Here is a 21,114-nt window from a genome sequence, read left to right on the forward strand (position 1 = left end):
AAGAAAAACTAGAAGAATCCACAAAATGTAATAAATGATTAATAAATTGCAAGTTCTATTTTACAGAGAGGCATATAATAAATCTAATTTAGTTGTTCAGTCAACATACAATTAAAACAAATGAGACATGGATAAATAAAATGTTTATTATAAATAAATAAAATTATACTGTAGTCATCTGAATTGTTTGGGCAATTTCTGTCCACAGATAGTAAAATGAACAGCCATCTCAATAACAAATATTAGATTAGATTAACCTTATTAACTGAAATTCATATTCAGTACAAATAACATAATTATAAAATTACAACAATCTAGATAAGAACAGGCCATTCAGCCTAACAAAGCTCATTAATTAATTCTTCAAAAATAACATCAAGTCGAGTTTTGAAAGTCCCTAAAGTCCTACTGTCTACCACACTACTTGGTAACTTATTCCAAGTGTCTCTGGTTCTCTGTGTAAAGAAATACTTCCTAATGTTTGTGTAAAATTTACTTTTAACAAGTTTCCAACTGTGTCCCAGTGTTCTTGACAAACTCATTTTAATTTAACATAATATATAAAATATAATACCATAACTAACACTGTGGGTATATTATACAGTATCTGACAAATAATACAAAGAGTAACAATGAAGAATACAATGTACAAAAAAAAAGACAACACCCACAGTCGCATGTCAAGAGTTCAGTCAAGGTTCCTCGATCTCCAAGATAGGAATGCTTGTAAACTGCACAAACAGGTTAAGTGTTATTTGTCCTGTGTATATAGTACATGCTGTACATGGTACAAGGAATTCTTAATGGGTCTTCTTAGAGCAGCTGACAAAAAACACCCGCACAAAAAAAATAGCATGCAAAAATATATACAATATATATTTGTTAGTATTTGTATATTTGCATATACTGTATATGGAACAAGTTTATTCAAAGAAAAACAAAGCCCTCATAAAGAAATAAATATTTTTTAACAAAAACACATGCCATAATTGTTGGCACCCTTGGAAACTAATGTGAAACAATGTAACTGAAGCATATTTCCCATTTAAACTGAACTGATTGGAGTGTATAGGAACTTTCCAGCTGAAATCAATGACTTCCTGATTAACAGAGAAACAAATGTTAGGAAACAAAGAACCAAATTTCCTTATCCAACCACCAGGGTGGCAAAGAACAGAGAACACTCAATCCAAATGAGGGAGAAGTGTGTTGCCCTTCATAACTTAGAAAATTATTATAAAAAAACACCTACTCGCCTGAAAAATGCCCATTTCTACAGACAGGGCAATAATAAAAAAAGTGGTCATCAACTGAAACTGAGACAAATTTTTCTGGAAGAGGATCCAAGTTTATTTTACCCCCACACAGAGCGAGAAGGATGGTTAAGAGAGCCAATAATATCTCCAAAGATCACTGTTGGGGAATTGCAAAAAAAAAAGTAAAATCCTGGGGTTATCAAGTCTCCAGACTTCCAGTTCATTAGCAGTGTGTAAAATGATCAGTGTCACAGTAATTGTGATGCTCTTTGCATGAAAAAAAATGTGTTCCATTAATATTTCACTTTTTCTTTGTTAATTGTGATGTTTACTTAATGTGCAGCAAAAAAGTATTTGGCGTCCAGGGATGCATTTACGCCCAAGTATGTGGTAATTTAAGGGTTAAAGCCCCAAGATGCCGCCGAAACGAGCTGCACTGTCTTAAGGCTTCTGGCAATGAAAACGCGCTTGCATGAATTACAGTACATATAGTGGTAATATCGGTATTTTACATTCTAGCACTGCGGGAGACATAGCAGTACAGTATACAGGTTTACCTTTACATTCTTTATTTTTAGGTAATGTATTAAGCTGATTTTGAAATTAAATTAAGTGTTTTGGGGGCATATTTAGGGTTTAAACTATGAAAATAGGCATTTTTTTTTAACCACATTCAAATTTTGCGGTTTTTCACAATTCGCGGGGGATCTTGGAACGTAACCCCTGCTAATTTTGGGGTTGTACTGTACACCAAATTACGTTTTGTGAAAATCTTTTATAGTTTATTCACATTTATTAGGTGATTTATTATGTAACCAATCAAAGTGAATACCACAGTGTGTACAAGTGTATTTTATGTTTCAGCAGGACCCATGCTACTGTATATGTCTGTAGTATTCCACATGTTGAAATATTTACTCAATTGGTCCTCATATCGAATAGAAAAAAATACTAATTGAATATTGGATCTGGAATCACATTTTACTTATAATCAACCTCATATAAAAAAATAACTGTACAAGTACCTCAGGCAAAGGCTTGGCTGGCCTACAGTGAAGTCCTCCAACAAACTGAAAATTAGGAAGATAAGGTCTCGGAAATTCAAAGTCCCAGTATGTTCTTATCAGCCAGATTTCAGCCTTCCCCATCATTTCACAGAGGCTGGTGGGTCTCCCTTGTGAAAGAAAAATAATACACTGCATTAATGAAGTTCCCAATTAGTGTAGCCAAAAACTTTCTTTAGCATTTAAATATCTATTACTATTTAAGTTTCTGTGAGATCATGTTAAATTTACATATTTAAAAATTAAAAAAAGCACCTCAAATTAAATATAATCACTAATCCATAAACCTGAATAACTCAATGTTTTGTTTCAGAGGAAAAAAATGTCTGCGGTGGGCTGGCGCCCTGCCTGGGCCCTGTTTCCTGCCTTGTGCCCTGTGTTGGCTGGGATTGGCTCCAGCAGTTCCCCGTGACCCTGTAGTTAGGATATAGTGGGTTGGATAATGGATGGAAAAAAATGTTTTAAGTTAAAAACAGAAAGTAACAGTAGACAATGGTACTAGAATAAGCCTGTGTGATTTGTACTGGTAGGAGCGGTAATCCCCAGGACACAAAGTACACATAAGATGAACATGTGGATATGAAAGCAAATACAACAGACATCCAAATAGTGTTATCCTGGAACAGAATAAATACACATATAAATATAAACAAACATCTAGTAAAATTTAAGAAATAATCATGTGCAAGAAATAACTTGCACAATTACATTTTAATGAATTCATTATTTTTATAATTAATAAAACAATTTTCGTTTTGAACATTACAGAAAAATTATACTGTAGTCATCTGAATTGTTTGGGCAATTTCTGTCCACAGATAGTAAAATGAACAGCCATCTTAATAACAAATATTAGATTAGATAAACTTTATTAATTGAAATTCATATTAAATACAAATAACAATTATAAAATTACAACAATCTAGATAAGAACAGGCCATTCAGCCTAACAAAGCTCATTAATTAATTCTTCAAAAATAACATCAAGTCGTGTTTTGAAAGTCCCTAAAGTCCTACTGTCTACCACACAGCTTGGTAACTTATTCCAAGTGTCTCTGTGTAAAGAAATACTTCCTAATGTTTGTGTAAAATTTACTTTTAACACATTTCCAACTGTGTCCCAGTGTTCTTGACTCATTTTAAAATAACATACAGTGGGGCAACAAAGTATTTAGTCAGCCACCAATTGTACAAGTTCTCCCACTTAAAAAGATGAGAGAGGCCTGTAATTTTCATCATAGGTATACCTCAACTATGAGAGACAAAATGAGAAAAGAAAATCCAGAAAATCGCATTGTCTGATTTTTAAAGAATTTATTTGCAAATTATGGTGGAAAATAAGTATTTGGTCACCTACAAACAAGCAAGATTTCTGGCTCTCACAGACCTGTAACCTCTTCTGTAAGAGGCTCCTCTGCCCTCTACTCCTTACCTGTATTAATGGCACCTGTTTGAACTCGTTATCAATATAAAAGACACCTGTCCACAACCTCAAACAGTCACACTCCAAACTCCACTATGGCCAAGAGCAAAGAGCTGCCAAAGGACACCAGAACAAAATTGTAGACCTGCACCAGGCTGGGAAGACTGAATCTGCAATAGGTAAGCAGCTTGGTGTGAAGAAATCAACTGTGGGAGCAATTATTAGAAAATGGAAGACATACAAGACCACTGATTATCTCCCTCGATCTGGGGCTCCATGCAAGATCTCACCCCGTGGGGTCAAAAAGATCACAAGAAAGGTGAGCAAAAATCCCAGAACCACACAGGGGGACCTAGTGAATGACCTGCAGAGAGCTGGGACCAAAGTAACAAAGGCTACCATCAGTAACACACTACGCCGCCAGGGACTCAAATCCTGCAGTGCCAGAAGTGTCCCCCTGCTTACGCCAGTACATGTGCAGGCCTGTCTGAAGTTTGCTAGAGAGCACTTGGATGATCCAGAAAAGGATTGGGACAATGTCATATGGTCAGATGAAACCAAAATAGAACGTTTTGGTAAAAACTCTACTGGTCGTGTTTGGAGGAGAAAGAATGCTGAGTTGCATCCAGAGAACAACATACCAACTGTAAAGCATGGGGGTGGACACATCATGCTTTGGGGCTGTTTTTCTGCAAAGGGACCAGGGCGACTGATCCGTGTAAAGGAAAGAATGAATGGGGCCATGTATCGTCAGATTTTGAGTGAAAACCTCCTTTCATCAGCAAGAGCATTGAAGATGAAACGTGGCTGGGTCTTTCAGCATGACAATGATCCCAAACACACCATTTCAAGGTCCTGGAGTGGCCTAGCCAGTCTCCAGATCTCAACCCCAAAGAAAATCTTTGGAGGGAGTTGAAAGTCCGTGTTGCCCAGCGACAGCCCCAAAACATCACTGCTCTAGAGGAGATCTGCATGGAGGAATGGGCCAAAATACCAGCAACAGTGTGTGAAAACCTTGTGAAGACTTACAGAAAATGTTTGACCTCTGTCATTGCCAACAAAGGGTATATAACAAAAAAAAAATACAAAGTATTGAGATGAACTTTTGTTATTGACCAAATACTTATTTTCCACCATAATTTGCAAATAAATTCTTCAAAAATCAGACAATGTGATTTTCTGGATTTTTTTTCTCATTTTGTCTCTCATAGTTGAGGTATACCTATGATGAAAATTACAGGCCTCTCTCATCTTTTTAAGTGGGAGAACTTGCACAATTGGTGGCTGACTGAATACTTTTTTGCCCCACTGTAATATATAATATAAAATATAATGCCATAACTAACACTGTGGGTATATTATACAGTATCTGACAAATAATACAAAGAGTAATAATGAAGAATACAATGTACGCTGTAAAAAAAAAAAAAAAAAAAGACAACACCCACAGTCACATGTCAAGAGTTCAGTCAAGGTTCCTCGATCTCCAAGATAGGAATGTTAGGAAACACAGAACCAAATGTCCTTATCCAACCATCAGGGTGGCAAAGAAAAGAGAACACTCAATCTAAATGAGGGAGAAGTGTGTTGCCCTTCATAACTTAGAAAATAATTATAAAAAAAAACACCTACTCGCCTGAAAAATGCCCATTTCTACAGACAGGGCAATAATAAAAAAGTGGTCATCAACTGAAACTGAGACAAATTTTTCTGGAAGAGGACCCAAATTTATTTTACCCCCACATACAGCGAGAAGGATGGTAAGAGAGCCAATAATATCTCCAAAGATCACTGTTGGGGAATTGCAAAAAAAAAAAAAGTAAAATCCTGGGGTTATCAAGCCTCCAGAACTGCCATCAGACAGCATCTCCATGCCAACAGATCATTTGGAAGGTATGCCAGAAAGAAGCCTTTTCTTTCACTTATCCACAAACGTAAGTGCCTGGAGTATGTAAAACGTTACTACAACTTTGACAGGAACCGTGTTCTATAGTCTGATGAATCAAAAATGTAACTTTTTGGCAATAAACATACAAAGTGGGTTTGTTGTAAGAAGAAGGACAGCTATAATGAAAAAAACCTTGTCCCAACTGTGAAATATGGCGGAGGTTTTGTGATGTAGTGGGGCTGATTTTCCTCCAAAGGCCCTGGAAACATTGTTAGTGTACATGTCATCATGGATTCCATGAAATATGAGGAGATTTTAAATCAAAACCTGACTGCCTCCATCAGGAAACTAAAACTGGATTGTCATTGGATCTTCCAGCAGGATAATGATCCGAAACACATGTCCAGATCAGCCCTATAATGGTTAACTGACCACAAAAATCAAACTTCTGCCATGGCCATTTCAGTCCCCTGACCTGAACCCCTACTGAAAACCTGTAGAGTGAGCTGAAGAGGAGGGCCTAGGACCCTGGATAATCTGGAGAGTCTCAGACTCAGTCTCATGCTCTGTATTCCCCAACCTTATAAAAGGTTACAAGAGAAGAATCCAGGTCGTTACACTGGCAAAAGGGGGTTGTACAAAGTATTAAATGTCAGGGGTGCCAACAATTGTGGCACATGTGTTTTTGTTAAAAATATTTATTTGTTGATGAGGACTTTGTTTTTTTTAGAATGAGCTTGTTTCAATTAAAAGTCAGATGTTTCTCATATTTTCAGTGCAAGATGACGGTTCTTCAAGAGTTTTTTTCTAACACTTCTTACTAATTTTTTATAAGAAGTGCCAATAATAGTGGAGGGCACTGTATATTTTATATATACACACACAAATACATATATATATATATATTTATATACACACACACACAAATACTAACAAATACATATTGTATAAAACTGTATATATTTTTGCATGCTATTTTTGCTACAGGCGTTTTTGTCAGCTATTCTAAGAAGACATGCCACATTAAGAATTCCTTCTGCCTTGTACAGCATGTACTATATACACAGGACAATAACACTTAACCTGTTTGTGCAGTTTACAAGCATTCCCGTCTTGGAGATTAAGGAACCTTAACTGAACTCTTGGCCTGTCACTGTGGGAGTAGTTTTTTTTTTTTTCTTTTTCTTTTACCATGTGCATTGTATTCTTCATTGTTAGTGACCAAACTAAATTTTTTTTTCTTAGTTTTTAATAAAGCCCAACTTGATTTTTTAGGGAGTGTCCCGTTTTTACATGTAAATAACCAAAGGTGAAGCAGAAAATAATCAGGAAATCAGATGTTCATATTATTCAATGTGGCATTAATGTTTGCATCTTAATTACAATTACCATATGATTGAGCACCCTATGAATAAAATTGATTTAAAACACTGCAGGTAGTGCCACTGTCTCACAGGGGTTGTGTCAAGATGTTCCCTATGTGGAGTTTGCAATCTCTCTCTCTATGCCTGTGTGGGTTTTGCTCCAGACACTCCATGTTCCCTCTAGTACTACTGAAGGTATGCACGGTACGTTAACTGGTGATTCCACATTGGCATTATGTGTGTGAGCGTGTCTGGTGATGGGTGACCACCTTGTCCAAAGTGGTTTCCTGTGTTGTGCAGGATACTGCGCACAGTCATCTCTAGGATCTCCACATCCATAAAATGGATTAAATGGATTTGAAATGCTGTTATGATTTAAAATATATTGTAAAGGAGTTTTCAAGATCTCCAGTGTAAACTGGGTCAATGATTGTGTGTGTTATGATGTATACAATGATGCCAGTCATTATAGAATAAATTACGACAAAACAAGCAGATATAAAGATCAGTTTTTTTTCCCCACAGGCCACCAAGCTCACAAATTGTTAATTTGGATGTCCTGGCTCAGTATGGGTATCTTCCACCAGTATCTTTTAATGTTCTTATGCATAGCTAATGTGTAATATAGCACTTAAATATTTCCTGTGCCGCCTTACACTTTGTCTACATATGTTTACATTGTTGTCATATTTATCACAGATGTGGACTTATCAATTATGTTCATGTCCGTTTGTGTTTTCTATTCAATAAAATGAAGTTATGTATTTTTAATACATTGTTTTTCATGTCACAAATGAGTATGATTGTTACTGTACCCTGTACTACTCAATACTACTACCACCTACAATAAAAATGGAGCTGGACATGTCTTGTGATTTTGCCGTTTATGGCGACAGTATACAATACAGACCGATGGTGCACCTGGTGCTGTCGAGTATTTGTGACACATCAGGCCTAAGACAGCGCTGACAATTCAGTTATCAGTCCTCACCTCTCTCTGTTGGCCACTTGGCGAAGGTTTTTATATAAACGTTATTCTATGAAATCCACAAAGAAACAATGCTTACTTGTTTATTGATAAGCATTGGAGTATTACGGTTAGAAGTAGGACAGAGGTGTGATGCATTTGAGGTTTTTCAGGGGTTGTATACAAGACTTACCCAACATGTCACTGTAGTATGCGTTCCAGTTCCATGAGCCCATCGTCGTGAACAGGACATCCTGAGCCATGAAGGAGAAAAAGTTGACGGACCGCTGTAGAAAACTCATTTTGTCCGTGTAAAGTGTGGGAACAGCCGGCACGAAGGACGGTGGCGCCGGCATCTGGCCGCACAGTCGCTCGATCGTGTAGGCCATCGAGAAGCGCAGGGTGTAGATGAACGGGATACCGAATTTAACTGCAATCAACTCGCTGCAAAAGAAGACCGGGTCGGAAAGCAGCACGTCGAAGCGAGAGGCGCGCAGCTTCTCCAGCAGGGCGCGGTTCCCGAACAAGCCATCGCAGACGTGTTTGTGTAGCGCCGTGAAGTTGTGCATGATGCCGCTATTTCTTGACAGCAGCTGCCAGTATGACAGCGATGAATATTCGTACACGTTGACCGACAGCATCTGCTCCAGAAGGCCATCCACCTCCTGGCTTGTGAAGGAGACATCGAACACTTCCACATCGTACCCCGCGCTTTCCTGGTGCTTCACAAACTTGGTGGCGGAGTGAACTAAAACGGTCACCGCATGGCCTCTTGCAACCAGCGATTCGGTAACGGCTTGCAAGCTGATCCAGTGGCTATAGTCCCCGGGCCATATCAGTATTTTACCAGCTGTGACAAGCTGCGAACCACAGGCCAACAGTACGAGAAGAGTCGTGAGAGAGAAACGTGGAGGCGGCATGACAGGGAGCTGCGGCGCTGCTACAGCCCTCTGGAGTTTCTGGTCTGAGATTTTAGTTCCGCTACCCGCATTAATGATTTAATGTTTGCAAGGTCGCGATTTCGACATTGATAAGACAAGGTTCGTGGGTAAGGCACAGATTTTACGCGTCGTCTCATCTAATCCATAAGCACATACAAAAAAAAACCGCAGCAGTAAACCTTTGTGGGCAGGGAAGCCGAGTGTTTTAAAGGGTGTGCGCTCTCCCTCTTATAAACAAAATGCCCCAAACAATAACGGCCACATACGACTACCGGAAACAGTAACTAGGGTTCAAAAAGCAGGCCCGTTGTCATGGCTTTACAACTGCGAGCAAAGGTTTCCTTATGGATTGCGTCCATACAGCACTTTATTTGTCATCTGCTTCAGGGTTGTGGGATGCTAACTTCAAAGTAGCCAGTACAAGGCAGGACCAGACCCTGAACAAGACAGTAGTTCATTGCAGGACAGAGGCAGGGTTAGTGTCATCAATTAATATCACATACAAGATCTGGGGGTGTTGGAAGAAAACTCCTGAAGACAAAATGAAGAATACGCAAACCCCACGCATTGAGTGGCATTGAAAACCCAGGACATAGGGGCTGGGAGGCTCTTCAGAAAGTGGACACCCATGAGTTAGTCGTCACTTCACTTTTGTAAAGTGGGGATGGTTTTCACTTTGATGTTTTTGTTTATTTGGATTTTGCCCATTTTGGTTTATATTTTTTTCTGAGCCAACATAATCTGGTTCATCATATGTTGAGGAGCTACTTGTTTGCAGAGATGGGGACAAGTCGCATATGATCAAGTCCAAGCAAGTTTCAAGTGTTAACCATCAAGTCTCGAGTCAAGTCTCAAGTCACAGTTAAGACAAATCAAGCAAGTCAAGTCAAGTCAAGGGTTCACCCTAAGCAAGTCAAGTCGAGTCAAGTTGCAGTACTAAAACAAACAGAGGTTAAATTTTCGATACGTTTATTTTTGCACAGAAAAATTTTTACAGAAAAGATGAACTTATATACATATATTATGTATCTTATTTGCATTGCTATATTTAAATTATATGCATATCTGTGCTACATTAATATCTGAAAATAAAATTGTGTTGCTTACACAAAATGTTTAAAACTAAGAAATTCAGTCCAAAATATATAATGCAATTCAATCTGAAAGGATTAGTTTACTTTGACAACAACAATGTACAGATAATGTACTCACCCCCTTGTCATCCAATATGTTCAAGTCTTTCTTTCCTCAGTCATAAAGAAATTGTTTTTTTTTTGTTTTGAGGAAAACATTTCAGGATTTCTGTCTATATATAATGGATATGTATGGCGCCCCGAAGTTTGAACTTCCAAAATGCAGTTTAAATGAAGCTTCAGAATGCCCGAAATGATTGGTTATTTTCCAAATAAATTGACAATTTATATACTTTTTAGCCTCAAATGCTGGTCTTGTCTCCTCTCTGTGCAGTCTGTGTGATTCGGGTAAATACAGTTAATAGATGTCAAAAAAACAACAATCTCTTTTATATCTTTAATGTCAAAAACATCCTGCAATGCTGTTTTTACCTTTTTTTGTAAAGGGCACTTGAGCTTCTATACATGTTAACTGTGTAAACACTGGGTCTGCACTTTTGCTGCAATCTAAGACTGTATTTGCCCGAATCACACAGACTGCGCAGAGACAACACAAGACCAGCGTTTGAGGTTAAAAAGTATATAAATTGTCCATTTTTTTAGAAAATAACCGATTGTTTCGCTAGATAAGACTCCTCGGCTGGAATCGTTTAGAGTCTTCTGAAGCTGCATTTAAACTGCATTTTGGAAATTCAAACTTCGGGGTGCCATACATATCCATTATATAGAGAGAAATCCTGAAATGTTTTCCTCAAAAAAACAATTTCTTAATGATCGAGGAAATGTTTTATATATGATGCTTTAATACTTATGCTGTCCATTATAAGGCACAGTAAGGGATTTATCCACTCTTTTTAATCTAACGTTAGTGATGAATCTCGTTAATTAAAATGAACGGATCTTTTTCATTTCAGCAGAATATAATGTATGTTAATATAGCCCAGTGATGAAGTCATGAAGCTTAATCGTCATCTCTGCGGTGGACGCGCAATATACACGTTTCATACATAATATATAATCTGATATATTTGTTTTCTATTTGAACTGGTTTCATTGTTATACAGCACACGACATTTTGTTGCTATTGTGAGTGTACACAAAAAAATTATAGACACTTAACGTAACCGATTCGAACGATGAAATTATTCTTGTCTGTATGACCAAAAAGTTTTGAACGAGTTATTGAAGGAGAAGTGATTGCACCGACGCTTTCATCTTAGATTTTCATGCAGTATAACGTTACACGAGCTGCCATTCAACTAACCACACGCAGTCAGTCCATACAAACGCTTGAAAATGCGCACATTTAATATAGACATTATAGTTTACATGTAATATCGAGAAGCCCTTTCATTTCAAGTTGCACTCAACATCAAAATGTGGCTACGCCACTGGTAACGTTATAGCGTTTTATTTATGAGATGATCATCACATTTCTGATAAAAAAACATGCAACCAAGGCCAAATTATGACAAACAGAAAAGATTATTTTAGTTAATTAGTAATCGTTTTATTAAATTGACTATAAAGAATTCGACTTCCTTACCTTTCCTTGTGGTTTTTGAAGTGCGGATGAAATTTGATGTTGTGGTTGTCGTGTCTGATACTCTCGCGTTGCATTCTCTGCATCTGGCAAATCTTTTTTTGTTAGTACGGTCTAGTTCAAAGTCCTTATAGCCAAACGTGACTATATGAGGAGTTCGACTATTGTCTGCCATGTTTGGCGCGGTTTGAGTTGTGCAGCGTTCTTCTTCTTGGTAACGTTAAGAATTGTGCAGCGTTAAGGGCGCAGGCGCCAATTATGGTGCTGCTGAGTCAAAATTATTTTATTAAATTATTTTATATTAAACAAATTATATTTAAAAGTTCAAGTCATTGTCGAGTCTTCCACTTTAAGTCAAGTCTCAAGTCACTTACTCTCAAGTCAAAGTCAAGTCATTTTCTTACTTCAATCAAGCAAGTCTCAAGTCCTGAAAATTGTGACTCGAGTCAAGTCATGTGACTCGAGTCCCCCATCTCTGCTTGTTTGTCTTGATAGCTTATGGTACATGGCTGGCACCAATCCTGAATGGGGTACCTAATGATCGCAGGGCACATACATGCTTACAGCCACACTCAATAATACCGGGATAATTTGAGTCGCTAATTAACCATAACCTGCATATCTTTGCAACATACAGATATTACCTGGGGGGAGACACAAAAATGGGGAGAATGTGCAAACTCCTCATAGATGATGACTTGGTTGATATTTAAATTCACTAGCTGTGAGTCAGCAGTGCTAACTGCATCATTTTGCTGCCCCATAGTAAAGAATTGGTGGAAAGTATCAGCTACACTGAGGCCTATGAACAAATGTGTAAACCATTGTGTCACATTATGGGGTTTTTAATAATTTATGGTAGTGTCAGGCATTTCCATAGCATTTAAAACTATAACATTTTTAGTTCTTTCACATATTTAAAATATATAGCCATACATTTAACTGTTAACATTAATCAAAAGGCTAAACTAAAAGCCATGTCACATTAGGCAACTTCTCCAGTGATTTTCAGTCTTTGTCTTCATTTATATAATTTTATCGAGTCAGATGGATGCAGTCGCATAATATAACTATTCCTCAACTCCCTCTGACAAAGTCACACAGGTTTGATTTTGTCTTTGTTTGTAGGGGCGAGCTTTGTATCCATGAGGCTTGATAATCAATGAATACTCTTCTGGAAGTACAATGCATGTAATGCAGTAACAAGAAATAGGGAACACGGGTGTTTTGGACTTCATAGACAGACCAGAAGCTTGATGTCTCATGTTTTACATACCATGACAGTATATAAAAAAGGAAAAAAAAAAAAGATAATGATTGTGTCACTGTACCTGTTAACCTTTTGTACAGCATTGGCTTTGTCAGGCAGCATGTTACTGGCGGTCAGAAAAAGGGACGAGCACAACTGTTCTGGAAGTTCGGTACACAGACACTAAGTGAGATATGCCCAGTGATTTTTCAATTGTGTAAACTAACATGGTCTGGTGGCGAGATTAGCAACTGCAGTCGGCAAGTCTGACAGGCCCAACAACTAGAAGTCACATAATGTGACTTCGCCTTAACATGGCCTTAGCACACAGAGATTAGCAGGAATTACCAGTGGTTGTAAACATCCATGTACACTTGAAAAAATGAAGTATGCAGGTGGTGTGAAAACAAATCATCTCATTTGGGACATTATAGCCATTTAAAGTTGACAAGTTAAGCACATCAAAACATTTTGGGTAAGTGAACGCTACATACTCAGTGTTATAAGGAGCCTCTGTCTTAGACAACATTCTCTACTATATCATCCAGTGTGTGTCACAAGTGTGAATAGATTATTCACGTTTCACCTTATTTCAAATTTAGCTCTGTAAATGTCAACAGCGTTTCATTTATAGGACTTAATAAAATAATCTTCTAGGTCTTTGAAAACTAGTCAAGTCTTTAGTCTGAACAGTTCTGTGGCCATTCTTAATTAAAATCTTAAGTGTCTTTTGAATATCAGAGACAAGCAGTCAGTATCATTGGTCCATTTCTTGTTATAATCATTCATATCCAATTTACAGTCGCTTATTAAACTAACCTGCATGATCTTTGCGAGGTGGGAGTACCTAAGAAATCATAAGCAGACCTGGGGAAAATGTGCAATCTCTTTACAAACAGAATAGGATAACATTCTCTAGTCTGAATAGTTGTCTGACCATTCTTAATTAAAATAGTAAGTTACTATATGTACCTAGCTGTTTTTTGAAAATCAAGCATAACCAGCCAGGTTGTTGGTCCAGGCTTCATTTGAAATAGCTTAGTAAAATAACATGAAAAACAAATTAAAATTAACACATGAAGTTGCTGCTGTGTAAAAAAATTCAGAAACAGTTTATACAAGGTACTGTAGAAGGACAAAAGTACAAAAGTACAATACAACTGACTGGCCTTGGATAAATACAATTCTGGAAAAGGTGATTCTTTAGTCTGTTTGGAAAACTACCCTTTGTTTGCTGTCATGTGCCTTTTTAAAGCAAAGGATAAAAGAAGCCACTGTAAAATGAGTTAATTATTACAAAGTTTGTAGTACTAGGGTGTTGTACCGTGTTAGCCATTATGAATGTAGAGAAAAGCCAAGCAAGATGACACCTTTTATTGGCTAACTAAAAAGATTACAATATGCAAGCTCGAGGCAACTCAGGCCCCTTCTTCAGGCAAGATGTAATCAATTATTACAATGCTTTAAACAAACAAGCAATTAAATACAAAGGTGAAAATACGAACCAGCCTCCATTCTATAGATATTCTTTCGAGAATGCTTTCTTATTCCCACTTAGTTTTAATACCCATCCATCAATTTTTTACCTACTTAGTTTACCACAGTATTGCTGAGAGGTAGTTATTCACATTCTTTTTTACTTGTCAAGTCATGTCAAATAACTAATTTTTATAATAAGGCTTGAAAAAAATTCCTTTTTGAAACTCTTGAATTGAGAATAGCATACAGTATTTACTTTGCTTTTGGGACTTGTAATTATTCTTTTAATTCTACCTCCACTATTTTGTTTTCTTAACTAACTTTCTGACAGATTTGGACTATGAGTTTGTTTAGAGTTTTGCTTTTGTCATATTGATACCAATGATTTTTTGGCTTTGACACAAAAATGTTGAAGGCTGTAATTTTTATCTTAATTTCCTAATCCAATTTATTTTCATTATGGCAATTTTATGTCTAGGAAGAACATTTACAATGTGTGATCTAAGTACTGCAGGAATGGATGAGGAAGTATACTCCTTTCCATTTATCTCCCTTGTAGACTGTCACCGGTTGCTTGATGAGCCTAGGAGGAAGTAATGCACACGGATTATTAAAACCAAATGACCAAAGAAGAGTATTCTGTTTATTGTGTACAAACACTTGTATTCAGGAGGTCCGAATTGTAATTGAATGTCAGACCAATCCAAATGGCAAATGTCTATATATTCAAATCACTCATGCTTGCACCAGATATGTTTTTCACCTTGTAACTTTACAATACCTTCATTCATTCATTAATTCATTCTCGGAATCATTTTATACCAATACAGAAATGCAGGGCCATTAGCACCATGGAGAAAACACAAATCAGCCATTTGTAGGGTGCCAGTCCATCATTGGGTATAGTTACTTATTCATGTACACACACTGGGATTAATTTAGAGTCACCAATTAAGAAAACATACAAAGTGTAGAGGGAGAGACACAGTGTATTATAAAAAAAATATATATATTTTTCTAATTAAAAGGATTAGTGTAATTTTTACTGTGTAAGATGGAGCAGAATTCAGACAAACTGATTGTCTGTCACAGCTAAAATGTTGAAGCTACAGTCTGAAAAAATATCATAAAGCCTAGGCACAAAATGTAAATGTTGTGTGTGGTTGTTACAGTTTTAATTATTTTATACACACAGATACAGCAGGTATGGAAAGTATTCAGACCCCCTTCAATTTTTCACTCTTTGTTATATTACAGCCATTTGCTAAAATCATTTAAATTATTTTTTTTTCCTCATTAATGTAAACACAGCACCCCATATTGACAGACCAAAAAAAAGATTTTTTGAAATTGTTGCAGATTTATTAAAAAAGAAAAACTGAAATATCACATGGTCCTAAGTATTCAGACCCTTTGCTCAGTGTTTAGTAGAAGCACCCTTTTGAGCTAATACAGCCATGAGTCTTCTTGGGAAAGATGCAACAAGGTTTTCACACCTGGATTTGGGGATCCTCTGCCATTCCTCCTTGCAGATCCTCTCCAGTTCTGTCAGGTTGGATGGTAAACGTTGGTGGACAGCCATTTTTAGGTCTCTCCAGAGATGTTCAATTGGGTTTAAGTCAGGGCTCTGGCTGGGCCATTCAAGAACAGTCACAGAGTAGTTGTGAAGCCACTCCTTCATTATTTTAGCTGTGTGCTTAGGGTCATTGTCTTGTTGGAAGGTAAACCTTCGGCCCAGTCTGAGGTCCTTAGCACTCTGGAGAAGGTTTTTGTCCAGGATATCCCTGTACTTGGCCGCATTCATCTTTCCCTCGATTGCAACCAGTCGTCCTGTCCCTGCAGCTGAAAAACACCCCACAGCATGATGCTGCCACCGCCATGCTTCACTGTGGGGACTGTATTGGACAAGTGATGAGCAGTGCCTGGTTGTCTCCACACATACCGCTTAGAATTAAGGCCAAAAAGTTCTATCTTGGTCTCATCAGACCAGAGAATCTTCAGGTGTCTTTTAGCAAACTACATTCAGGCTGTCATGTGTCTGCCATAAAGCCCTGACTGGTGGAGGGCTGCAGCGATGGTTGACGTTCTACAACTTTCTCCAATCTCCTGACTGCATCTCTGGAGCTCAGCCAAAGTGATCTTTGGGTTTTTCTTTACCTCTCTCACCAAGGCTCTTCTCCACCTCAGTTGTAAAGGAATGTTTTAAGGATCCCATGGGATACCCCTCACAAACCATTTTACACGCTGCATATGGCTAATCACCTCCGCAAAAAAAAAAAACATGCTTCTATGAACAGTCAACGTGGGTCGGAGCTGCATGTGACCTCTACGACAGACGAATAAAAAACGGCGGCGGTTTTTCTATGTCGTCGCGTCCGAGTTGGTGGGCGTGGCTCTGCGAGTTGTCGTCGTATCCAATGGTCTTGGAGTTGGTGGGCGTGGCTCCTTCCTGCTTGCGCTATAGGTGTCTCACTTGTCAGGCGGCTTAGTGAATCCACGCCCCTTCCGCCGTGTTTTCCATGTGTGTCTTGCCTTAGTAAATTATATATATAGATTGTGTGGAGTCCTCCAACTGACAGAAAGCACCTAGATTTCTCACACTGCATTTAATGTAAACCAATATATCTAAACAATCATCCATTGGCAGTCAGATTTATTCAAAAGTACAATAAACAGACATGTTAATCTATACTAATAAGAGGCAAAGCCCTCACTGACTGGCTGACTCATCACTAATTCTCCAAATTCCCATGTAGGTAGAAGGCTGAAATTTGGCAGGCTCATTCCTTACAGCTTACTTACAAAAGCAGGTTTCATTTCGAAATTCTACACGTAACGGTCATAACTGAAACCTACTTACGTACATATATACAGCCATAGCCTGCAGCTTGGTCGCTGTGTGAGCCGGAGTTGCATCCCGCATCATCACGCCTCCCATGTAATTGAGTGCTTGCCCATATAAGGCCGTCCTTCAGCAGCAATCCAATAGACACGCTGCCGCTAAATATTCACGGGTGAAGGACTGCTTATGCAAACGAAGATGAGATGGTCAGGGATAGACTAGTGTTTGGCACAAACTCAGCGAAAGTGCGAGAGAAACGTTTAAGTGCCGGGTGTTAGCTAACATTAAATAAAGCCGTGGACATTGCAAGATTGCACGAGATAGCACAAGCACAGCTGAGAACCTTCGATGCATGTACTCCGAGCAGCTCACGTGAACTGACTGTGAACGCAGTACGCAGACAACAACAAAGAGTTCCAAAGAGCACTGAACAAAAACTCATTACACAATTGAGACAGTGCTGCTACTGCGGAAACAAAGCCCACAGTGTAAAAAGTCAATGTCCAGCTAATGGAAGACAGTGTAAAAAATGTGGTAAATTGAACCAATTCGCTAAAGTTTGCAGGACTGGGAAAGGTAAACCCGTGCATGCAGTGTGTGATACCTCAGATAAGGAGCTCTTTATTTATGCAGTAAGAGAGGAACAACCCTCTGAAGCTGAACAAGCATTTGAGGACATATCAATAGGAAAGCAAGGTGTAAAGCTTTAGTTTAAATTAAGTTCATAGACACGCTGCCGCTGGCGTTTGTCATGCCTACGATGAATATGATATTCGCAAGATACAAGTTTAATGAGAAGACGCAGGGTATAAATGAGACTTTTGATCACTTTGTAACGGAGTTAAAATTGCTGGTGAAGGACTGTGCTTATGCAAATGAAGATGAGATGGTCAGGGATAGAATAGTGTTTGGCACAAACTCAGCAAAAGTGTGAGAGAAACTTTTAAGTGCCGGGTCTAAGCTAACATTAAATCAAGCCGTGGACATCGCAAGATCGCACGAGATAGCACAAGCACAGCTGAGAACCTTCGATGCATGTATTCCGAGCGGCTCACGTGAACTGACTGTGAACGCAGTACGCAGACAACAACAAAGAGCACTGAACAAAAACTCATTACACAATTGAGACGGCAGCAAAAGAATATGAAGCGAGTGACGCATACATGCATATTCATAAGTGCGGCTACTGCGGAAAGAAAGCACACAGTGGAAAAAGTCAATGTTCAGCTAAAGGAAAAAGTGTAAAAAATGTGGTAAATTGAACCAGTTCGCTACAGTTTGCAGGACTGGAAAAGGTAAACCCATGCATGCAGTGTGTGATGTCTCAGATAAAGAGGAAGACGAGCTGTTTATTGATGCAGTAAGAGAGGAACAACCCTCTGAAGCGCAACAAGCCTTTGAGGATATATCAATAGCAAAGCACGGTGTAAAGCTTAAGTTTAAATTAAGTTCATAGACACGCTTCCACTAAATATTCGCAGGCACATCCACAACCGAAAATCAAAGTCAAAAATGAGGTGTTGGATACACCGATATACAATGTCCCAGAGGTTCTTATTTGGATTCAGTTTTGGGGAATGTGCGGGCCAGTCAATGGCATCAGTGCCATGGTCATCCAGGAACTGCCTACACACTCTGGCTGCATGAGGCTGGGCATCGTCCAGGAGGAACCCAGGACTTATTGCACACTGACAGTGGTTCTGAGGCTTTCATACCGGTACTTAACAGCAGTCAGGGGACCCATTGCCTAGCACGTGGAGGTCTGTGCGACCCTCCAAGGATTTACCTCTCCCGACCATCACTGACCCACCGTCAAAATGGTCATGCAGGATGATGTTACAGGCTGCATAGTGTTCGCCATGGAACCTCCTGACTCTTTCACATCTGTCACATATGTTCAGTGTGAACCTGCTCCCATTTGTGAAGAGAACAGGGTGCCAATGGTGGAGCTGACAATTGTGGTATTCTCTGGCAAATGCCAACCGAGCTGCATGGTGATGGACAGATCCCACAAGAGGATGTCGGGCCTTCATGCCACCCTGATGGAGTCTATTTCTGTCAATTTGGTCAGAAACGTGAAGGCCAGTAGCCAGCTGGAGATCATTTTGTAGGACCCTGGCATGCTTCTCCTTTTCCTCCTCACACAAAGGAGCAGATTCTGGTCCTGTTGCTGGGCTGATGACATTCTATAGCCCTGTCCAGCTCTCTTTGTAATGTGCGTCACCTGGTATCTCCTCCAAGCTCTTGAGGCTGTGCTGGGAAGACACAGCACACACCTTCTTGTGATGCCACTTATAGATGTACCATCCTAGAGGAGGTGGACTACTGCCTCATGCTACCAGTAGAGATAAGGACACTAGCAAAACGCAGAACTAGAGCAGAATCAGTCAGGGAGGATAAGGAGAGAGCAATTGTCTGTGGCCATCACTTTCAAAATATTTTGTTTTTTGGGGTTGTCTTGCTATTGCCTCTCCAGTGTACCTGTTGTCACTTTCTTTTGCACCAATTCAGGTGAAGTTGATTCACAATTGCTTATGCTTCATAACTGGACAGATTGATATCGCTGAAGCTGAACTGACTTGGTATTAGACTGTGATGATTATGTGTTCCCTGAATTTATTTGAGCAGTGTATATTACCAAGCCTGAATAATTTGATTTTTCTTGCTAGTAGCAGCAATTTAAAGATGCTTAGAAACAGCATTTTGTATGTTATTCTTTCATTTATGCGAAGTAATTTTACATATACAGAATACTATTGTCGCTCTGATCCCAGATCAGATTCAATAATTGATTGAGGTGTCAAAGTCCTTGTCATATTACACAACACTTCAAGCAATTTTCAGTTGCAGACTTACACAATCTTAGGGAGTTGGCAGCAGTAATGTGACACTGGCTTTAGTGAACCTACTTTGAGAATTTTACCCTGCAAACTTGTGAACTCAAGTTACTAGTCCACACATTCAGCAAGCAATATAGGTCTTGCAGTCCAGTTTTCAGTGCATACTAATTTATCTGCATTACATTAATACTAAATACAATTAGTATCTCTACAAGTACACATTTTTACTTTCTAGTTTAGCTACTGTCCAGGAAAGTTTTGTCACTTTGGCAATGCCCTGCATATTCAAATTCCGCAGTAGTGAATTATCTACTCTCTCTCTATATATAAAATCTTAAGCCTAAAAGTGCAATGATTTTATGTGATCTTTTTATGTCTTGCTTTTTTTCACGCTTTAAATTGGGCTTATTTTAAAACCTACATATATATGTTTGGTATCATTCTTTTCAGAATTTATCAAACCTTAATGTGATGTTGTTAGATTTTCAGATTCTTATTCCGTTTTTAAATTATAAACTAAAAAATATCAAGAACTCACGTCCCGCGAGACGAGAGTTTGTGCCAAGAGATTTAAACATGCCCGGAGTTGGAAATAAATGACAAAGAGTAAGACAGCTGCCGTACAGGCTTTTAAATGTTCGAAGCACCACATGAGATGCAGATCACACGGCACAGCAGCTGATCGAGAAAAAATATTTGTTTCCCATTGTATTACCATTTAAGAGGGTGTTTTGGAGGAGCGACCGCGTCTCCTTAGGGTGCGAGTGGCAGAGATGCCAAGTGGCTGGCACATAGCGCAGGCTGGGGGGATTGGCAAGCAAAGTGAGCAGGGGGAACCCCTTAGTGTTTGTATATGTTACTAATGTCTTTTTTTTTTATATAATTTAGGAATGCATAGAGTAAACATTTCCATAAAGTTCTCTAAAAAACAAAAAAATTGCAATACATAAATGCACTTCTAACATGATCTTAGATGCTGTACATTACAGGAAAGTATGTTTTTCTTTCTTTTTATGTATCTTGTGTTACTTAAGCTTTGCTTCCTCAAAGATGGTCAGGCTAAGTTAACTAATGACTGTGAATTGTCTAGTTCTAAGTGAGTGTGGTGTGTGCATGAGCATGCCC

The 21,114-nt window shown here is 38.6% G+C and overlaps 1 protein-coding gene across 8 annotated transcripts in view; it reads right to left on the reverse strand.

Moving 5' to 3' along the window:
• LOC120532975 (UDP-glucuronosyltransferase 2A1-like) overlaps nt 1-21,114 on the reverse strand; it is a 133,647-nt gene that overhangs the window by 12,085 nt on the left and 100,448 nt on the right. For 6 of the 8 annotated variants that reach the window (XM_039759530.1, XM_039759531.1, XM_039759532.1 and 3 more), the window contains one exon: nt 2,282-2,430. In XM_039759530.1, the coding sequence (XP_039615464.1) occupies nt 2,282-2,430 (149 nt within the window). Of the gene's footprint in view, nt 1-2,281; nt 2,431-8,155; nt 9,121-19,373; nt 19,381-21,114 lie in introns of those variants that run through there. The other 2 variants (XM_039759533.1, XM_039759527.1) reach the window with 2 other exon arrangements.

The sequence above is a fragment of the Polypterus senegalus genome, chromosome 7 (genome assembly GCF_016835505.1).
Source record: "Polypterus senegalus isolate Bchr_013 chromosome 7, ASM1683550v1, whole genome shotgun sequence".
Lineage (NCBI taxonomy): Eukaryota > Metazoa > Chordata > Cladistia > Polypteriformes > Polypteridae > Polypterus > Polypterus senegalus.